Source organism: Polistes fuscatus, unplaced genomic scaffold, assembly GCF_010416935.1.
Source record: "Polistes fuscatus isolate 324 unplaced genomic scaffold, CU_Pfus_HIC Scaffold10, whole genome shotgun sequence".
Taxonomy (NCBI): Eukaryota; Metazoa; Arthropoda; class Insecta; order Hymenoptera; family Vespidae; genus Polistes; species Polistes fuscatus.
In genome coordinates this window covers 6636242-6654507 of record NW_025112998.1, presented here as the reverse complement: position 1 = coordinate 6654507, position 18266 = coordinate 6636242, and the positions used below count along the sequence as shown (strand labels likewise).

General features: G+C 32.4%; 3 protein-coding genes across 5 annotated transcripts; all 3 read right to left on the bottom strand.

Annotated features, from left to right (window-relative positions):
* Positions 1-73: 73 nt before the first annotated feature.
* Positions 74-5961, bottom strand: LOC122526079 (WD repeat-containing protein 87-like). 2 transcript variants are annotated; one of them, XM_043649235.1, is made up of 9 exons: positions 5873-5961; positions 5038-5348; positions 4461-4814; positions 3630-3892; positions 3362-3548; positions 2873-3012; positions 1578-1741; positions 1319-1505; positions 74-858 (listed from the first exon to the last, which is right to left on the bottom strand). In XM_043649235.1, exons 2-9 carry the CDS (start codon positions 5177-5179, stop codon positions 199-201), a joined length of 2097 nt encoding a protein of 698 aa, XP_043505170.1. In that variant the 5' UTR covers positions 5180-5348; positions 5873-5961; the 3' UTR covers positions 74-198. The 2 variants fall into 2 exon arrangements, with proteins under 2 accessions (XP_043505170.1, XP_043505171.1); XM_043649236.1 differs by having other exon boundaries at positions 5038-5386; positions 5873-5959.
* Positions 5399-7150, bottom strand: LOC122526083 (28S ribosomal protein S36, mitochondrial). 2 transcript variants are annotated; one of them, XM_043649246.1, is made up of 4 exons: positions 6752-7150; positions 6568-6622; positions 6339-6493; positions 5399-6093 (listed from the first exon to the last, which is right to left on the bottom strand). In XM_043649246.1, the coding sequence occupies exons 1-4, from the start codon at positions 6773-6775 to the stop codon at positions 6076-6078; spliced, it is 252 nt and encodes an 83-aa protein (XP_043505181.1). In that variant the 5' UTR covers positions 6776-7150; the 3' UTR covers positions 5399-6075. The 2 variants fall into 2 exon arrangements, with proteins under 2 accessions (XP_043505181.1, XP_043505180.1); XM_043649245.1 differs by having other exon boundaries at positions 6339-6502; positions 6752-7139.
* Positions 7151-7358: 208 nt separating this feature from the next.
* Positions 7359-10311, bottom strand: LOC122526078 (heat shock protein 83). The gene is made up of 2 exons (XM_043649233.1): positions 10201-10311; positions 7359-9798 (listed from the first exon to the last, which is right to left on the bottom strand). Exon 2 carries the CDS (start codon positions 9796-9798, stop codon positions 7639-7641), a length of 2160 nt encoding a protein of 719 aa, XP_043505168.1. The 5' UTR covers positions 10201-10311; the 3' UTR covers positions 7359-7638.
* Between the last annotated feature and the right edge of the window lie 7955 nt (positions 10312-18266).

The following is an 18266-nucleotide window of genomic DNA, read 5'->3' as shown; positions in this document are numbered from 1 at the left end:
TTAAGCAAGATGTTTAGTAGGTATGTTTTTTTTTATATAATAGAGATTAATTCTAAAGAAAACAACATTTATCTTTAAAACATCATTCTTTCTTTATTTAAATTTAAGAACACAGGGTGTCCTTATTAAATGGATCAAGAATCAAATTCTCGTAGGCAATACAACGCTTGTCCACCTGCCTCTTTTTTATCCTCATCTTCATCTTAATATTATACTTAATACATCTTCATCTTCATCTTCATCTTCATCTTCTGTTCCTTTTTTCTTTACTTTATCACTCTTCATTTCTATTTTTCCTTCTTCTTCTTCTTCATTTTCATCTTGATCTTGATCTTCGTCTTCGTCTTCGTCTTCCTCTTCGTCTTCCTCTTCGTCTTCAACTTCGTTTTCGTCTTCGTCTTCGTCGTCTTCTTCGTCTTCGTCTTCGTCTTCATCTTCATCTTCATCTTCTTCCTCCTCTTCCTCTTCTTCCTCCTCTTCTTCCTCTTCTTCTTCCTCTTCTTCTTCTTCTTCCTCCTCTTCCTCTTCTTCTTCTTCTTCCTCCTCTTCCTCTTCTTCTTCTTCTTCCTCCTCTTCTTTTTCTCCTTCTTCTTCTTTTTCCTCTAATTCTTCTTCCTCTTCCTCTTCTTTTTCCTCTAATTCTAATTCTAACTCTTCTTCTTCTTCATCTTCGTTTTCATCAGAGCTATATAATTTCAAATTAGATTTAAATTGTAATTCCTTCTCCAAATCATTCAATTGTTCCTCATTACTCATCGTTATTTCTTGCGCTTTTGCTTCGCGTTCATTTTCATTCATTGATCTTATATCGGAAGTACTTTCTGTTTCTTCCATTATTTCACTTTCATCTCCAGATTCCTAATGGAATAAACATTATTAGTAATAACGTAATATATATAAGATGTAATAGAATAAAATTGAAATATGGCTAATGTGTTGTTAGTGTAAAAAAGCGAACGCAACCACTTCTAACTAAAAATACGAAAACAAGATAATTTCAAATAATAAGCTGTGTAAAATGTTGATATTATTAGAAATAAATATTAGAGATTGTATGTGTTTGTGATAGAGAATAATTAAATTAGAAAAAAGCATCTATTAACAAATTTGTAATTAATAAACAAACGAAGAAGCAAATTCGTATTAAATAATTTGCTGCAATAAAGAAAATAAATATCTGCGTTATCTAAGCATGATTATGATCGATAAATAACAAAATAAAATTGATAGGCAAACAATAAAATAAGTAAAAGAATCACCAAATAAAACAAGGCTCCGCGGTTTCATTTGATTCTGCTGAATTCTAATATTTTCTTACAGCTGCAATTTGGTCGAGACTGATGAGAGATAGTGTCATTTTGCCTGAGAGAATTATGGGTGCTTCAGAACTTTCCTCTGTTTTTTGTTCTTGAGTTTCCGAATCCGTAACAAGTAATTCACATTGCGAAGGTAGAGCACCTTCTAAATAAATTGGTACTGGTGGTGTCTTCTCCCTCTCAGTGTGACTAATTTAACAATAGAAAAATTCATTTTTATTGTGCTAGAATATTTTTCTTATTAAAATAAAATGTCAATACCTATGGGGCGGGGGTATAATGGGGGTGGTAGGTCTACTACATTTTTGTCCACCCTCACAGCTGGCAGTCATTTCCATGCCCATAACTTTAACTGTTGGCGATTGTTCTATACTTTCTACTTCTTGATCTTCGTTACTATAATTTTCCTGGACAGTAGAGTCTTCCTACAAATGACAATGTTTAATATTAATAAAATAATCATTTCATTAATTATCACATTTGAGATAAATGAACATTTGTGAATATCCATAAAGAGAAAACTTATAATAATACAGCGTTCTACTGTTATATCTGTAAAGTTATTCCCTACTATTATAAAAGCCAAATCATCTATATGGGTTTGTCAGTTTTGTTTGCGCATAATTTGAATATTATGCTAAAAATCTAATGTAAGATAAAATAAATCATTAAATATATACCATCGGTTTTTTTAAAAACGCACATAACAGTAATAATTTAATATTTCGTATCACCATGGTAAAAGTATAAGCAATCGATCATGCATCAAACATGTTTTAGTAATAGTTATTTTGTTGATATTAAATTACATACTTAATACCGTTCAACTATTATTTGTAATTATATATGTATTATGAAAAATCGATTAAGGACTATGATATTACTAAATTTATTCGAGTGCAATTCAAGGAAAAATGTACGGTGTAGTCTACTTTGTATCAAACATTTAAAAAAGGATTAAAATTATATATATATTGAAGCCTAAATAAGTTTTTAATAAGATCATGTACTTCTTATTATAGATCAAATATGCAAAAGGAAGAACAACAAAGTTTTGACAAAACAGAGTTTCACAAAAAAAAATTCTCGGTTAACTGGTGTTAGGAATCATCATGGCAGTAAGTGATATACCTTAGAACAGTGATTGACCCCTGCCAGACCATTGGACTTTGGAGCCCCATCTACTACTCAAAAGGTAAAAAGATACACTATCAATTGGTTTACCCTAATCATCTTACATAACGATATTTATAATAGAAATGACACTCAGTTCACTTTTTTTAAATACAAATATATATTGTACTTTGAATAAAAAATAACGTTCAATCGACAATTTAATAATTTTGATAACTGTTATCCACACTCATTTATATTTATCAAAAGCTATAGACCGAATGTATAAAGTTTCTTTGATATTATTATAAATAGACGAAGTTTATAAACGCACATTGGGATAGGTAAAGCTTGAAACGCAATCAGAACACAGCAACGTGCACATTTCTAAGGACTAGGAAACTGAAAATGTAGTAGTTTGCTTCAAAATTAATCTAATAAACCTTGATTTCTGGCTGTGTGCTTGGGCTATGCATTACTGAACGTGATATGTTGCCCATCTGAACAACAATTCTTTCCATGGCTGCTTCCGTCTCGTCCAAACGACGTCTCAGCTGATCTATCTCTATGTCTCCTGCCGCTTCTTGTGTTCCAGCATGTAGAACATTATCAAATCGGTTCAGAGGGTAAATACACGTACTTACAGTAATTTCAATTCTTTCTATATTTAATATTTATCAATAGCAATTATACTCATGGTATAATGAGAGAAAAAATACGCGTGTGTTCTAATTGTGCAAACCTTGCATCATACAACATCGTTGAAAAAAAGGTTCTTTTTAAAATACCCAAGGAAACATATATATATGCCTTAATTCTAATTATATCCTTTCCAAAAATATAACAAAAAATATTAGCTTTCGGAGGAAGATGGTACAGTAATAGCAACGAAAAATTGATAAGGACCTTTATCAAAAAAATGATTAACTTACGATTGTTCAACTCCTCTATGGTTGGAGCAGGTTTATAAGGCGATTGTTCTTTTTGGTAATGCATTGTACCTCCCGTCATCGCGCTAGCAAGTAAATCCGGATTGAATACCATTTTTCGAAATTCTTTCTCAGCAGCTGCTCCTGGATATTCTGATATAATCTCACTGTCAGAGTTCTTCTTTAATACCTACAGTATTTATTAAGTCGATTAATAAGAGTACACATTACTTTATCATTAATTTTAGATAAAAGAAAGCTAAAATATTACCTTAACAATAGTATATAAAAAGAACAACACAATGCCTAGTGTATAGAGAGGCATAATAACTCCCATAGTTCCATTTCCTTTTGGCGCTGGTACTACGTGACCAGCTCCTCCCATAGGGGGTCTCATTTTTGGCATTACATGATCAGGTCTGTCGACTATTTTGGGTACAATGTGCGAAGAAGGTATAGTCCTTCCACGTTCCCTTAATGCTGGATGAAGACCTCCTGCGTGAGGTGGTGTACGCCTTTCTTGCCTTATAGTACCTATATTCAAATCATTATATTATTTTCAGTATCATTAATATATTAAGCATATATTCATTCAAATTCGTACAAATATAATTAGATGCTTGCACATTCACAAATGTAAACTTAAAGTACTACAGTAATCTAATATCACACTATTACCATTATTAGTAATATAAAAAAAAAATAACGTATTACTTTGCAACATATTAGAGTCCAGGAAGAGGTCATCATATAAATGTATTTGAAACTATTATAGCAATCCAAGCCTTGTACCCTAACAACCATCATGTTTGTATTTCTGGCTAAATGCCAAAGAAGAATAAATGATTTAAGTCTGTCTTCCATATATAACCGATGATCCATATATATAACGTGAGTAACATTATAGACATGCACATACACATTCTATTTCATTTTTCACTCTTAACAGAATTACAATATTGTTCTTATTTCTTGAAAATTAATTACAACAAATTTTGTTAATCGTTTAATAATATCATTCAATATGGTTAATACGTTAGTTATATTTTCTTTTTGTAAAAAAATAATGTTAGTAAAATCATATGAAAATCTTGATAATTACTATGGGGCATCAAGATGTGATATCTTATGAGATGTGGTGTACCCAACTGCGATAATGAAATACCAAAATTCAATTTAAGGCATATAGAACCATTGAACGATCTGATTTCTTCCAAAACTTGTTTATAAGTTTTTCCCAGACGTTCATTATCTGCTAGGTATGTGGATAGATCTATGCCGCATCTTGCCAAAACTTCTTCCCTACATAAGTTAGCTACTTGCGGTGCCATTTTATTAGTTTTAAAGGCATCCTTCAATCGTGGATCAACTTGATGATGTCTCAAAATATTTTGACACATTTCTTGCATAATGTCCAAAGTAGTAACATCACTTTCGAATAATACGTCGCAGCATGCTAATAAACATTCATTCGATGTATAACATTGGGAAGAATTTTCTTACTAATTATTTAACATTTCATAAAAATTTAAAAGTACCTAATGATATTTGTGATCATTTAAAAAAAATTGTACACATGCAACAACAACTATGTTGAAATATTTAGCAATTATTGGTTGCTCTTATTTGAGAGAGAGATAAAATTAATAAGATTCAAATAATTATTAGGATAAACTTACTTTCAGAATTTGAATGGTGTGAGTTGACAGACGCCGTAAGCATGGGGTAAAAAATTTTTGGCCACAGCACCGCGAAACATCCAGCCACAATAGCCAATATAAAAATTGTCTTTCTCGGACCAAAATCTGTTATCTCGGACATTGTTCGTATCGATTTTTCGTTCGTTTCTATAGAAATATCGCGATTTTATTAAACTATAAGCCCGATTATCAAGCTCTTTTAATCACATCCAAAAGTTTCTTGCGGATGAACGACGTCGTCGTCGTCGTCAGTCTTGCTGCGCATCCAAGCGCACTGTCGTCTGCTATTTCTGTCATGGTACAGGGAAGCATCGATAAACTTAGGCACCTGCTTCAAAACTTATATTATGACGTAATCCTAGTTTTTATTTTTCTTCTTTTCAACAACAACAAATTCTCTTTTATTTTAGAATATTTCTAACATCAAAATTTATTATTCGCATATACACAATTTATATGTCAAATTAAAAAATTAATTTAATTTATTAATTATGTACGACCCATATACGGGTCGTTCCGTGTAAGGCCCCACATGAAAACGACCGACCCATATAAAGGTCGTATCATGAAAGAATATTTTTGGTTATCTGGTAAAACGTAAAATTATTTTAATTGATAACTTTTATTGATTATTACGATTATATCGAAAAAAATGAGAAATATTTAATAACACTTTCGCTTCGGGTGAATAACAAGCATTAGTCGGTAAAGCAATGAAGCGAAAGATATTCTAGAAATAGCAGGTCCTGGCAATGTCACATAAATATATGTAGATGTTGTTAGGAGAGAAACAGAAAGAAAGAAAGAAAGAGACCTTGTCCGATAAATGGCTTAGTTAGAGAAATTCTACATCCTTTTTTTATGACTCATAAACTTTCTATTACGTTCATTTATTATTTACACAGTATTTTATACGTATAAATCTAAAGAAAGCCTAAAATTGATTTGAAATAAGACTTTATTTCAAGTGGTAATCTAAATTTTAAACGCCTTTCCTAATAAAGTTCACGAACGCGATTATTCCGGCCCACCGCGCTGAAAAATAATAATTATTATTTATTATTATTATTATTATTTTTATTAATAGAAGATTACGGAAATAGTTTCTACGTTTCTCGTTTCATGTTATAAAGTATTTATAGTTTTCATTTTAGAGTTTGTTTTGGTTAATAAAAAAAAAAAAAATAGACATTTTCTTACGTAAGTTAAATCGTATATACGTAACTCTTCTATAACGTGATTTGTTAGTTATTTAATTAAAGATCAATTAAAAGACTTACATTGATATATTCAATTTCTTTGTCGCTAATAGGTCGTCGCTGAAATCTTGCAGGTAGGTGAATATCATCGATCGTTGGCAAACTGATAACCTGGGGTCCGGTTGCACCTCGCGATGACGCCGTCCCTGAAGTCGCAGATGGAGCCGCGCTCGCACCTACGTTTACTAACCAATAACGACAATTTCACATTGTCTTTTAATAGTATACATAACAAATCTCTTCGAGTTACCTCTATTGAGACCTCCCTTACGAAATCTTATCAGCGGTACATGCGGTTGTACAACCTAATCGGGGAAGAAAATAATTTCGATCAAAATTGGATCAGAATTTTCCACTCGTTTGATCGTCCTCCTTATTTTTTATCTTCTGCCGTCCGTTATTTCAGTTAAAAAAAAATATTTCTCTACACTAACCTTCCATCCCTTGCTTGCCATCATAATTTTTATATAAAACGTTTACGAACGATAGAAGAACTAAATTTATCTGCACAGAGTGTCGGACATTCTTTTCAGGACAACGAGTAGATGGCGCTTGTGTTAACACCAACCTGGCGCCCTATAACTTCGTAAAGGTGTTTCAAAATATGTAAACATGACTTCAAGGGTGGTTTTCAAAATAAGAAAAAACTTAATTTAATTATATGCTCGATATAACAAATGAGTATCTAGTGTATTATCTCACAAAATTCGAATAATTGTTTCGTTCTTATTCAAGTCATGGTTAGTAGCGATTTTCGAGTTTAATTTAATTTTATATATTTAATCTTTAATCTTGAATTATTGTTACTTTTCAATTTGACTGCAAGTTCAATATACAATACAATAAGGAAATTAAGGGATCCAAATTTTAAGTTTTCTTTTAATTATTTATTTAATTGTAAGACAAACTAGATCAATATTATTATAAAATATATATTTAGGTAACTATATAATAATTAAAAATTAATAAAGTAATAATTTTTAACTAAGATTGTTTATTTTAATAAAAATTGTTAGGATACATAAAGGAGAACATTATAACTTTATTTCATTGGTAAATTTTATTACTTTTAACTTAAATATACACACTTACGTATTTTAGATCGAGTACATACACAGCGCATTATGTATATTGGAGAGAGGAATGATAAATTAAATGACAAAGTATGTTACAAAAAAGAATGATATCTGGTGTGTAAGTGACCACATAAAACGTGGTATTGAAATCAAAGAGGGTTAGTAAGAAGATTTCTCTTTGATCTGAACAGTCTTTGTCTATACTATGACACAATGCCATAACCTTTAAAATTTGTTAAGAATATTTAATCTACTTCTTCCATTCGGGATGCATCTTCCGTTTCGTTACTTTCTACTTGAGGGACTACTTCGTCTATTTTTAGTTCTTCTTGCATAGAGTCATCCTCGTCGATGCCAAGACCTAACTTAATCATTCTATAAATTCTGGATGCATGGATCTGTGGCTCATCCAAAGTAAAACCAGATGAAAGTAACGCAGTTTCGAATAAAAGAATGACTAGATCTTTAACAGCCTTGTCATTTTTGTCAGCTTCAGCTTTTTGGCGTAGAGTTTCGATGATCGAATGATCTGGATTAATTTCAAGATGTTTCTTTGCAGCCATATATCCCATGGTTGATGTATCGCGAAGTGCCTGTGCCTTCATAATTCTTTCCATATTTGCAGTCCAGCCATATTGGGATGTAACGATACAACATGGTGAATCAACCAATCTGTTCGATACGACAACTTTTTCTACTTTGTTATCAAGGACAGTCTTCATAACCTTGCACAAGTTTTCGAATTTAGCCTTATCTTCCTCTCTCTTCTTCTTTTCTTCCTCGTCTTCTGGAAGTTCTAAACCTTCCTTGGTTACAGATACCAATTGTTTGCCATCGAATTCTTTCAATTGCTGAACAACGTATTCATCAATAGGTTCAGTCATATAAACTACTTCAAAACCACGCTTCTTGACGCGTTCTACGAACGAACTGTTTGCAACTTGCTCTTTGCTTTCTCCAGTAATGAAGTAAATATGTTTCTGATTTTCCTTCATCCTACCAACATAGTCCTTTAGAGAGCAAGCTTCGTCTCCAGATGCAGATGTATGGTACCTCAATAAATCTGCCAACTTGCTACGATTAGTACTATCTTCATGAATACCTAACTTAATATTTTTGCTAAATTGTTCATAGAATTTCTTATAAGAATCTTTGTCTTCTGTTAATTCCTCAAAGAGTTCTAAACATTTCTTGACAAGATTCTTTCTGATGACCTTAAGAATTTTATTCTGCTGCAACATCTCACGAGAGATATTCAATGGCAAATCTTCGCTGTCAACTACTCCCTTTATGAAATTCAGGTATTCAGGGATCAATTCTTCGCAATTGTCCATGATAAATACTCTTCGTACGTACAATTTGATGTTGTTTTTCCTTTTCTTATTTTCAAATAAGTCGAATGGCATACGACGAGGAACAAAGAGCAACGCTCTGAATTCCAATTGTCCTTCTACAGAGAAATGCTTAACCGCAAGATGGTCTTCCCAATCATTAGTCAATGACTTGTAGAATTCACCATATTCCTCCTGGGTAATATCATCTGCATTTCGGGTCCAAATTGGCTTGGTTTTGTTTAGTTCTTCATCTTCAGAGTATTTTTCTTTGATGGTCTTCTTCTTCTTTTTCTTCTCTTTATCTTCCTCCTCCTTATCTTCACCAACATCCTCAACCTTTGGTTTTCCCTCCTCATCTTCTTTCTTTTCTTCTTCTACTTCATCTTCATCTTCGCTCAATTCCTTTTCACGTTCCTTTTGTACAACTAATTTGATTGGATAGCCAATGAATTGAGAGTGCTTCTTCACAATTTCTTTAATCTTAGCTTCTTTGAGATATTCAGATTGATCTTCCTTGATGTGAAGAATAATTTTTGTACCACGTCCTAAAGGTTCACCAGTGTCTCGTCTAACAGTGAACGAGCCTCCAGCACTGGATTCCCATAAATATTGTTCGTCATCATTGCTCTTAGATACAACAGTTACTTTGTCAGCTACTAAATAAGCAGAATAAAATCCTACACCAAATTGACCAATCATGGAAATATCAGCACCAGCTTGAAGAGCTTCCATGAAAGCCTTTGTACCAGATTTGGCAATGGTACCAAGGTTGTTGACTAAATCAGCCTTTGTCATACCAATTCCAGTATCAATAATAGTAAGAGTTCCATCATTTTCATTAGGAATAATTTTAATAAATAATTCTTTGCCGCTATCAAGTTTGGTTGGATCTGTCAATGATTCGTAACGGATCTTGTCAAGGGCGTCACTGGAATTTGATATGAGTTCTCTCAAGAATATTTCCTTGTTAGAATAAAAGGTGTTGATAATTAAAGACATAAGCTGAGCAATTTCAGCTTGGAAAGCGAAGGTTTCCAACTCTCCTCCATCAGTTTCCATTTGTTCAGCCATCTAAAATTAATAAAATGATTTTAATACAAATCCTAAAGAACAAAGAAATAATAATAATTGCATATTCTTACAGTAAAATATTTGATTAGATATGAAAGACAGTTAATATATTTATAATTAACAAAATAATTGAAAGATTTATAATTTCGAAAAAGAAAGAAATAAATTCGTCATTTATTATAAATGAAATAAAAAAAAAAAACGGCAAATTATTAAAATCCTAAAAAATCAATAGCAATGGCGTGAAAAATAATTCATCCGCGTTTAGACGCGTTCGGCAAGCGGTAAATTTTGAAATTAATTTTATAAAAATGAAAAATATGATGGTTGTAAAGTAAAATAAGCTGAATAATGATCGCAAAAATTCACTGATAATATTAAATAAAAGAATAAATGCAGTACCTTATCGTAATTAGCTGGTCACAATTGATAAAACACTCTTCAAGTATCAACGCAGAGACACCGACTCAACAGAACAAAACGAATGAAGTCCCGCGTGAGGCGTACCGTCTTATATACCCTTCAATAATTCTGGAATATTCTAGAACATTCTAGAAGATTCGCGAGTTCTCGATATACATAACTTCCGGTGAAACATCTATTTTAACGACACGTATTTCCGATTAATTTCTTATGCACGTTCCAATCGAACGTTATTTTTTATCACGCGAATAATCATTTCAATTGCTAATGATATTCATACCATTTATTATATTTATAAAGAACAAAAAATGTATTTAGTTTATATTTGGTTCTAGTAGTACTTCCGGCATTTTGGTGCAGAAAACGATTTTGCTTTGAGAGGACATTGTTCGACCATCATTATATCTATAGCACGCTTATTTCATATTTTTCATTGTTTTATATTACAATATCATTTATTCTATTCGTAGATTATTTAATGTTTTTATCATATTTTTACATTTCTAATTCATTGATTTGCGTTTCTTTTTTTAATAAGAAAAGAATATGAAATATAGACGAGCACGTGGCGCGCCTGCGTTCGATACATAACACACTAGAATGTTCTTGATTCGCCTATCAGAATCAATTCATAAAATAATTAGTTATCAAATTCAAATATTTAAAAAAAGAAGAAATTTTTTTTACAATAATTAACGCATGTCATTGTCGATGAGTAATTTAAATGAATCATAAAATGAATCATAAATTAAGTCAAATCGATAGATATTAAAAATTATTATTAAATCAGAATGATATTTTTGTTCAAGATTATAGATGCTTTTTAAAGTTGCTAATGCATCAATGACTATGAAATTTTCTATTGTAGTGACATTAGGTCGTGAACTCATCAAAAAGTGTCCGTTCTCGGTCGATACAAAATTTCAGTTGACGTTGGAATGTGGCGCCCCCTATACAAGTTTCGCGACTTGCTATTAAACCAAATTTTCATGTAGCTTACGATACGTGGATTTTTCCGGAAGATTCTTTTACATCATTCGTCATTAGAAGATAGGTATAATTTGTACAACGTTTTTTTATAATATCTCATTATTTTTATCTTCTTTAGTTATAATAATTTCACATCGTTACATATAGATGCAAATTATTTAAAAAAACTAATCAAAAATCGTGGTCTCGTAATATTACGAAGTGATTAAAAATAGGGTTATGTCCAAAAGAGTTAAATTTAAATGGAATCGAATAATTTGGCTATAATTAGAATTATTATAGTTTAAAATGTACTAACGTCGATGTTTTTTATATCATCCTGAAAAATATTCCATTCCTGCGGATGTTCATACATTGTAGGAATGTGTGTAGAGGAGAATAATCAGTGAACACACATTCCAGACACCTTTATTGTGGGAAACTATCGTCGTCACGTACCGTGTCGGTCTATGTTCCGAAACCTTAAAGACGTTCTTCATCAGCGAAACAAGCCTTTGTCGAAATATCCTGTTTCTTGGTAAACGCCGCGTTGCATGTTTTCGTGACTACATTCTAAAATGGCGGGAAAAATCAAAGGATCAATATCGTTTCAAATTGAAGAATACCGTTATTAAAATAAAATAATTATTATATTTGTATTGTAAGTATGTGTGTAATATGAATGATTTTGAAAAATAGAATTCTTTAATCTTTTTATGTATTTATGTCACGCATTGACGACACTTTAGTACAATAATAATTATAGATGCTTCGACCGTAGGTTCAAGCGCGAAGAGAATATAGAAAAGTTACGATAGAAACGTTTTCTTTTGCTATTCAATTGTTAAACCGGTGTCACTTACCTTTCCTTCTCCATGTAGACAAAATTTTCTTTTATTATTTTAATACAAATACCTGAAGTTTTTCAACATTGGCTGCCGACGAAACGGGGGGGAAAAAGCAGAGTGTGCATTTATTTATTTATCTTTATAATTACATTACAGATCGTTAAATGTTTTAATAATTTTTTAAATTTATGTTACATTATAATTATAGTTTCTCTTATCAGATAAATATCTCTTTCTTAATATTCATTGTGAGTTATATTAAATTACTTACTAACATCTAATAATTGTAATTATTTTATCATATGACTTAACTTAATTATTTTATTTCTCTTATGATAAAAGCGTACATAAGATTAGGAATTCTTAAGTACTTTGCGATTTTATAGAAAGATAAAATAAAAGGTAGGAGGCGATATTCTGCTAATCAAAACTTCCCACAATCGAATTTCTTCGAACGTTCTGAGAATTCGGTTAGAGTGGTATATCAAGACGATGTGTTCAGGATGTCAGGTGTAACAATGTTCGCAGTCTCGGTACTTTAATTTCACTGAAGCGTAGAGGCACGTAAGGGGGAAGATCGTTGGAGTTGATATGGCGAGGAGCTTAACTCCGGTAACCTAGCTTTATGATGTCGAACAAAACTCATACAGCTAGATAACCAAAGAAAATGTCCGCGCCAAGATCTTCGTCCTTTGGTATTAGCCCTTTTTCCAAACAAAAAATATTTTGTTTTCTTATTGTTTTTTTTTCAAAAAGATACTCTCGATGGAATCAAGTTTTCGTACGTCAACAATTGCATAATTTTTTCTTTTTCTTAACAAGATTAGAAGTCTACTAAGCTTAACTCCGGTAATCTATCTTTATGATGTCGAACAAAACTCATACAGCTAGATAACCAAAGAAAATGTCCGCGCCAAGATCTTCATTCTTTGATATTAGCCCTTTCTCCAAACAAAGTATTTTTTGTTTTGTTCTTTTTTCTTCAAAAAGATACTCTCGATGGAATCAATTTTTTCTTTTTCTTAACAAGATTAGAAGTTTACTAAGCTTAACTCCGGTAATCTAGCTTTATGATGTCAAATAAAACTCATACAGCTAGATAACCAAAGAAAATGTCCGCACCAAGATCTTCGTCCTTTGGTATTAGCCCTTTTTCCAAACAAAATATTTCTTTTCTTATTGTTTTTTCTTCAAAAAGATACTTTCGATGGAATCAAGTTTTTTCTTAACAAGATTAGAAGTCTGTTAAAACCAGTTGAAATATTCATTTGCATAGAATTGATTAGATTAATTCGATGACAAACAAATTATTTTCATAGGTCGTTATTACCGATGATTCGTCGATTTATTTTTGCGTCGAACTATCGCAAATTTCTTTCAAATTTGCAAGCAAACAGACATCATTTTCGCACCTTAATCGAATTGTTTCCCTTCGTCTTTCTGTTTCCCCTCTTTTCTTTTTTCTTCTGAAACAGAAAACGAAATAGATAAGATGGAAATGGTAGAATCGTTTTATAACAACAATCCTGTTCCTTTGTCGTGCAGCATCGAATTGATTGATATGCACGTCGGGTGTCTGTGAAAAGTGAAACACAGACAGTCGTTGACATTTCAGAGTGAAAGTTAATCCATGGCTTCGAGATAGGCCCATACGAGAGAGAAACAGGGTCCAGGTGGTATAATCTTGTAAACTAGTATCCGAGATCAATTTTAGGTTAAACTAAGAATTTGCAAATTCAAATTTCAATACGAATTTCATCATTTCTTTGTAATTGTTCGTAAGATTTACTTTAATAAACGAAGAATGAATAAATAAATTAGATTAATTAATCAATCAATTAATATTCAATAAGGCGCGTTAAAAATCTGTACGACGAATAATAATATGTCCAGTCGAGAATCGTTATTTTAATAGCGCATTGTTACGAAACTTGTTAGTGTGTTGTAGAAGATAATTAACGTGGGCAATTAGACGATGTAATTATTTCTTTTAGACGAGCTTATCTTCGTATCATCGTATACGATTCCACGTTAAAATGAATCGCGAGTTATTGGAAAACGCGTCATTTTAAATATGATGCCGATATTGTGTCTTGCATGATTCCTGGAACAGAATATGTAAAAAAGACATGAGTAATGATAAAAATTGCGCGGGTACGTGTGCGTGTATTTATCACAAGATGATGTTTCTTTTTCAACATTTAAAGCAAACAAAAGAACAATATATAAAAAAACAAAAGGAAAAAACAAATTAAGAAAAAAAAATTGATTAAAAAAAGAATATAAGTATTACGAGTTATTTACTCAGGAACGTTTAATTCTAGGATGTATAATTTTTAATTAATGTTGCTCTCATAACGGGAAATAAAAAAAAAAATATTTTTTCTCTTGGTAATGGGTCGAGTCGATTGTAGACCAGTGTATAGGAGTTTCGTAAGAACACCTTCATTTGGAGAAAGTTATGATCTGGCCATATTGCTCGCGCGTGTCCGGATCTTATTTTATTTTCCAAGCAACTCTCTCTCTTTCTCTCTCTCTCTCTCTCTTCTCTTTCTTTCTTTCTTTCTTTCTTTCTGACATCAAAAACTTTCTGCTTTCGAAACGAGCACACGCTCGCTTTTCTAAGATCGTTACAGAAAATTAATAGACGTAGATTATACATACAAGGACTACTCGAGAGTAATCTTCATTTAAAATTTAAATTAGTCTGACCATTTCGATAGGCAAACGATAAAAAGACATTGCAAATAAATTATTACTTTAAAATTGTTTCTGGTAACGAGAGAGCTATTAGAGAAGTTTATTGCGTTTCTTATCGACAAAATAATATATATCAATTATCGACTCTCAATAACATTATTCGTTAACGTATAAATAATAATTAATAATTAAATCCTCGCGTTGGGGTAAAGGGTGAACGATCACGGAAATTGACCCAAAAGAAAAATGGCGGCTTAGCTCGAACGCGTAAAACACGTAGTCTCCGATTTTTACACGATGTTTTCCTCTTTTCCTTTTTTTTTTTTTCAAGTAAGCGGACAAGACGAAACTCATGAAACATTCCGCTCTTTCTTTCTCTCCCTCCTGCCTCCTTCTCTCTCTTATTGACACACCGGCCATCTTATCCAAACCGTGAAATCGTACGTGTCACGTACCTATGGTAAACACAGGTAAATATCTCTTTCTCTCTCTCTCTCTCTCTCTTTCTCTCTTTCTCTTGCCATAAGTCGACCTTCGATTCGTTTATTTTGTTTACCAATGTTGTTATAACTATAAAATCCATTACGAATCCGTTGACTAGTCGGCAACGATCAAGTCTTCAACGACCACAGAGTTTTTGGTTTTAAAATCTTCGAAATTATGCGAGCTTATCCATCATTTGCTCGTACCAAGCACAAAAACCTAAGCAGAAATGGTCACCAAGTATTAAGGTTGCATAATTTTGGATATTTTTTTAACGATTATTCGTTGACGATTGGATTAAAACGTATAAAGACTCTAAAACACGTTGCCATTATCGCGGCAAGTCTTGAACGTGAAAAAATTTGCGTTCTCTTTGATCTTGATCCAAAGCAGAGACAAAGAAAGAAGATTGGAATGCGAGACCGAGTCTTAAAGTTTCAATAAAACATTTCATGAATTTGATGATAAGAAAAATTAGAATAATTTGTTCGAAATTTGTTAAGATTTGAAAGAGACAAAAATCGAATGGTAAAACGATAAAGTAAGTTGCGTTTAACCGTTCTAAAATTTTCCTTCTTCTCCTCTTTTTTCTTCTTTTTCATTTTATTTTATTTCGAGACCACTACATCACATATCAACGACGTTTATGCAAACACAGCTGCATCATCGTCGAGATAGTACGAAGGAAATGCTTTCGTTTATTGTTATCATCGATTTCGAGATATTTCATATTATCGACTAAAAGATAATTATAATTCCTAAACGTACGGCGGGAAGTATGAAAAATTATCTTCGGTATTTATTTAAAAAATACATTTCTCATGATAAATTGCTAAAGTTGTTAACCGTTCAAATTTGAGAAAGGAACCGAACGTCGTATTCGACGTTACCGAAAAATTGAAATGAAATCAAGCAAATAGAGATACGATTGAAATTGCCCGTATCGCGAATACTCTGAATACCGAGCATGCATAAAGCACGTGTTGTTGAAACAAAAAAAACGCACGATTAAGAAAATAATTGCCAGGTAGCAGAGTTAATTTCGTGTAAAAGAAACCATCAGCAAACGTAGAAACGAAAGGAACGCGTTGAAAATAATGTTTCTAGATGGATACAGAATAAATCATTTATATTCTTCAAAAAGAAGAAAAGAAAAGAACAGAAAAGAAAAGAATAGAAAGAAAGAAAGGCGTTAAGCTTTGAAAGTAACTTCCAAATATAGAATTGGTACGTGCTTATTTGGCAAACACCTAACTTCATTGCTCAAGGTTAAGTTTTGAATAAGATAAATGTTATTGTTACCTTTTTCTTTTTCTTTTCTTTCTTTCTTGTATTCAATGTGCGGTTCTTAAGAACAAATTCGTGGCAAGTTTGCTTGTCGGAAATTTCGGCGTCGTTGCTAAAGATTAAGTTTCGAATGAGACAAATTACGCGACGGAAAATTGAGCTGTTGGATTGAGTGGACCCGGAGAGCTGACTCAAACCCGAGTCCCTTCTGTTTTCCGGACGACTGCTCTAACCTTTGAGCTATCCAGGGGCCCTTTGGTCAACTTCCTCAGGAATGCCTACTTTATTTAGAATGGAGGCGCCCGATCCCACAGTATCGTTACCTTTTCCTTTCTTTCTTTCTTTCTTTTTTGTATATAATATGGTTCTAAGGGGGAAAAATTCGTAGCAAGTTAGTGTGTCAGGAACGCATCGTAGATTCTCGCTCGTCCTACCGTGAACCCGTAAACTATAAAGTTGAAACGCATTCACCGGCAGAACGAAGATCGTACGTGATATTAACAGGGAAAAATAAATGAGCGTGTATGTATCGGATGTACGAGTATGCGTGTATAGTAAGCAAGCAAGCAAGCAAGTAGCCAGGACCGTAGCGAAACGGTTGGCTTTGTCCATCCTGTTTGAGTGGAGGTTCCTTCCGACTCTTTCATGAGAAAACGAACCCAAGATATACGCGAATAAGTCAGGTGTACTTTATTTTAATACGACGTCCTAACCGTGTGAATTTCGATGTACATACATAAATAAATGGAAACGTAGGTAAGCGGTTAGGTTAATCGATTAGTGTTACCAGCTAATAAACGTATTCATAATACGAACGTGACTCAAAATATATTTGTAAGCTATACTCGACTCGCAAATTAGCCGTGGATTAGAACTTGGCGATGACTAATAGTCATCTGAGAATGCTAACCGTTCGTTCTAAAGTTGAATTTGTTTTTCTTCTTCTTCTTCTACCATTTCTTTTCCTTCTTTATCAAACATTTCTGTACACGTTAACAATTCGCGTGGTTATTGAAAATAATTATAATATATATATATATAGATAAATGTAAGAGGAAAATTTGAAAGTAGAAGAAGCGAGTATGACGAAAGAAAGAAATAAATTAAAATTGCTTGAAGATCAAACCGAGAGAGCGTGCGAACATTATGCCGAGTTGGCGAGAACTGCATGGAATCAATGTCGAGATAATGAGAATACTACTTCATCGTTCCTGGTATCAGGATTCTTAAACGTTTAAAACGTGTTCGTAAAATTATTTATTAAAAATTTAACCGAAAAATTGAGAAACAGAGAAAAAAATCAAGAAGAAATGTAATAGAGGATATGAGAAATAGTACAAAATCGAAGATATCGATCATGAGAGATAAACGCGACTAATTTAATCTCTTACAACCGCGAGGAATCGTTGAGTCGCATCATCTTTTATCTTGTAGAAAAATGTCAACGGAAATTTCTAATCTCGGTCGATAAGGACAGCTATCTACTACGATTTTTCTTCTAACGTTTCGTTGAAATTTTCGTAACTTTTACTCTTCGTACAAAATTTAATTAATATCTATAAATATAAATCTAAAAATAAAATAATAACACACAAAATTATACGTAATTTGAAGCTACCATAATTGAAGAGAGTGAAAAAGAGAAAAAGCAAGAGAGAAAGAAAGAGAGAGAGAGAGAGAAAAAAAGCAGATTATAGAAAGAAAAAAAAAAGAAAATGCAAAGAGCAAATTCCTCTCGCGTGGATGGCGCGACCTTGT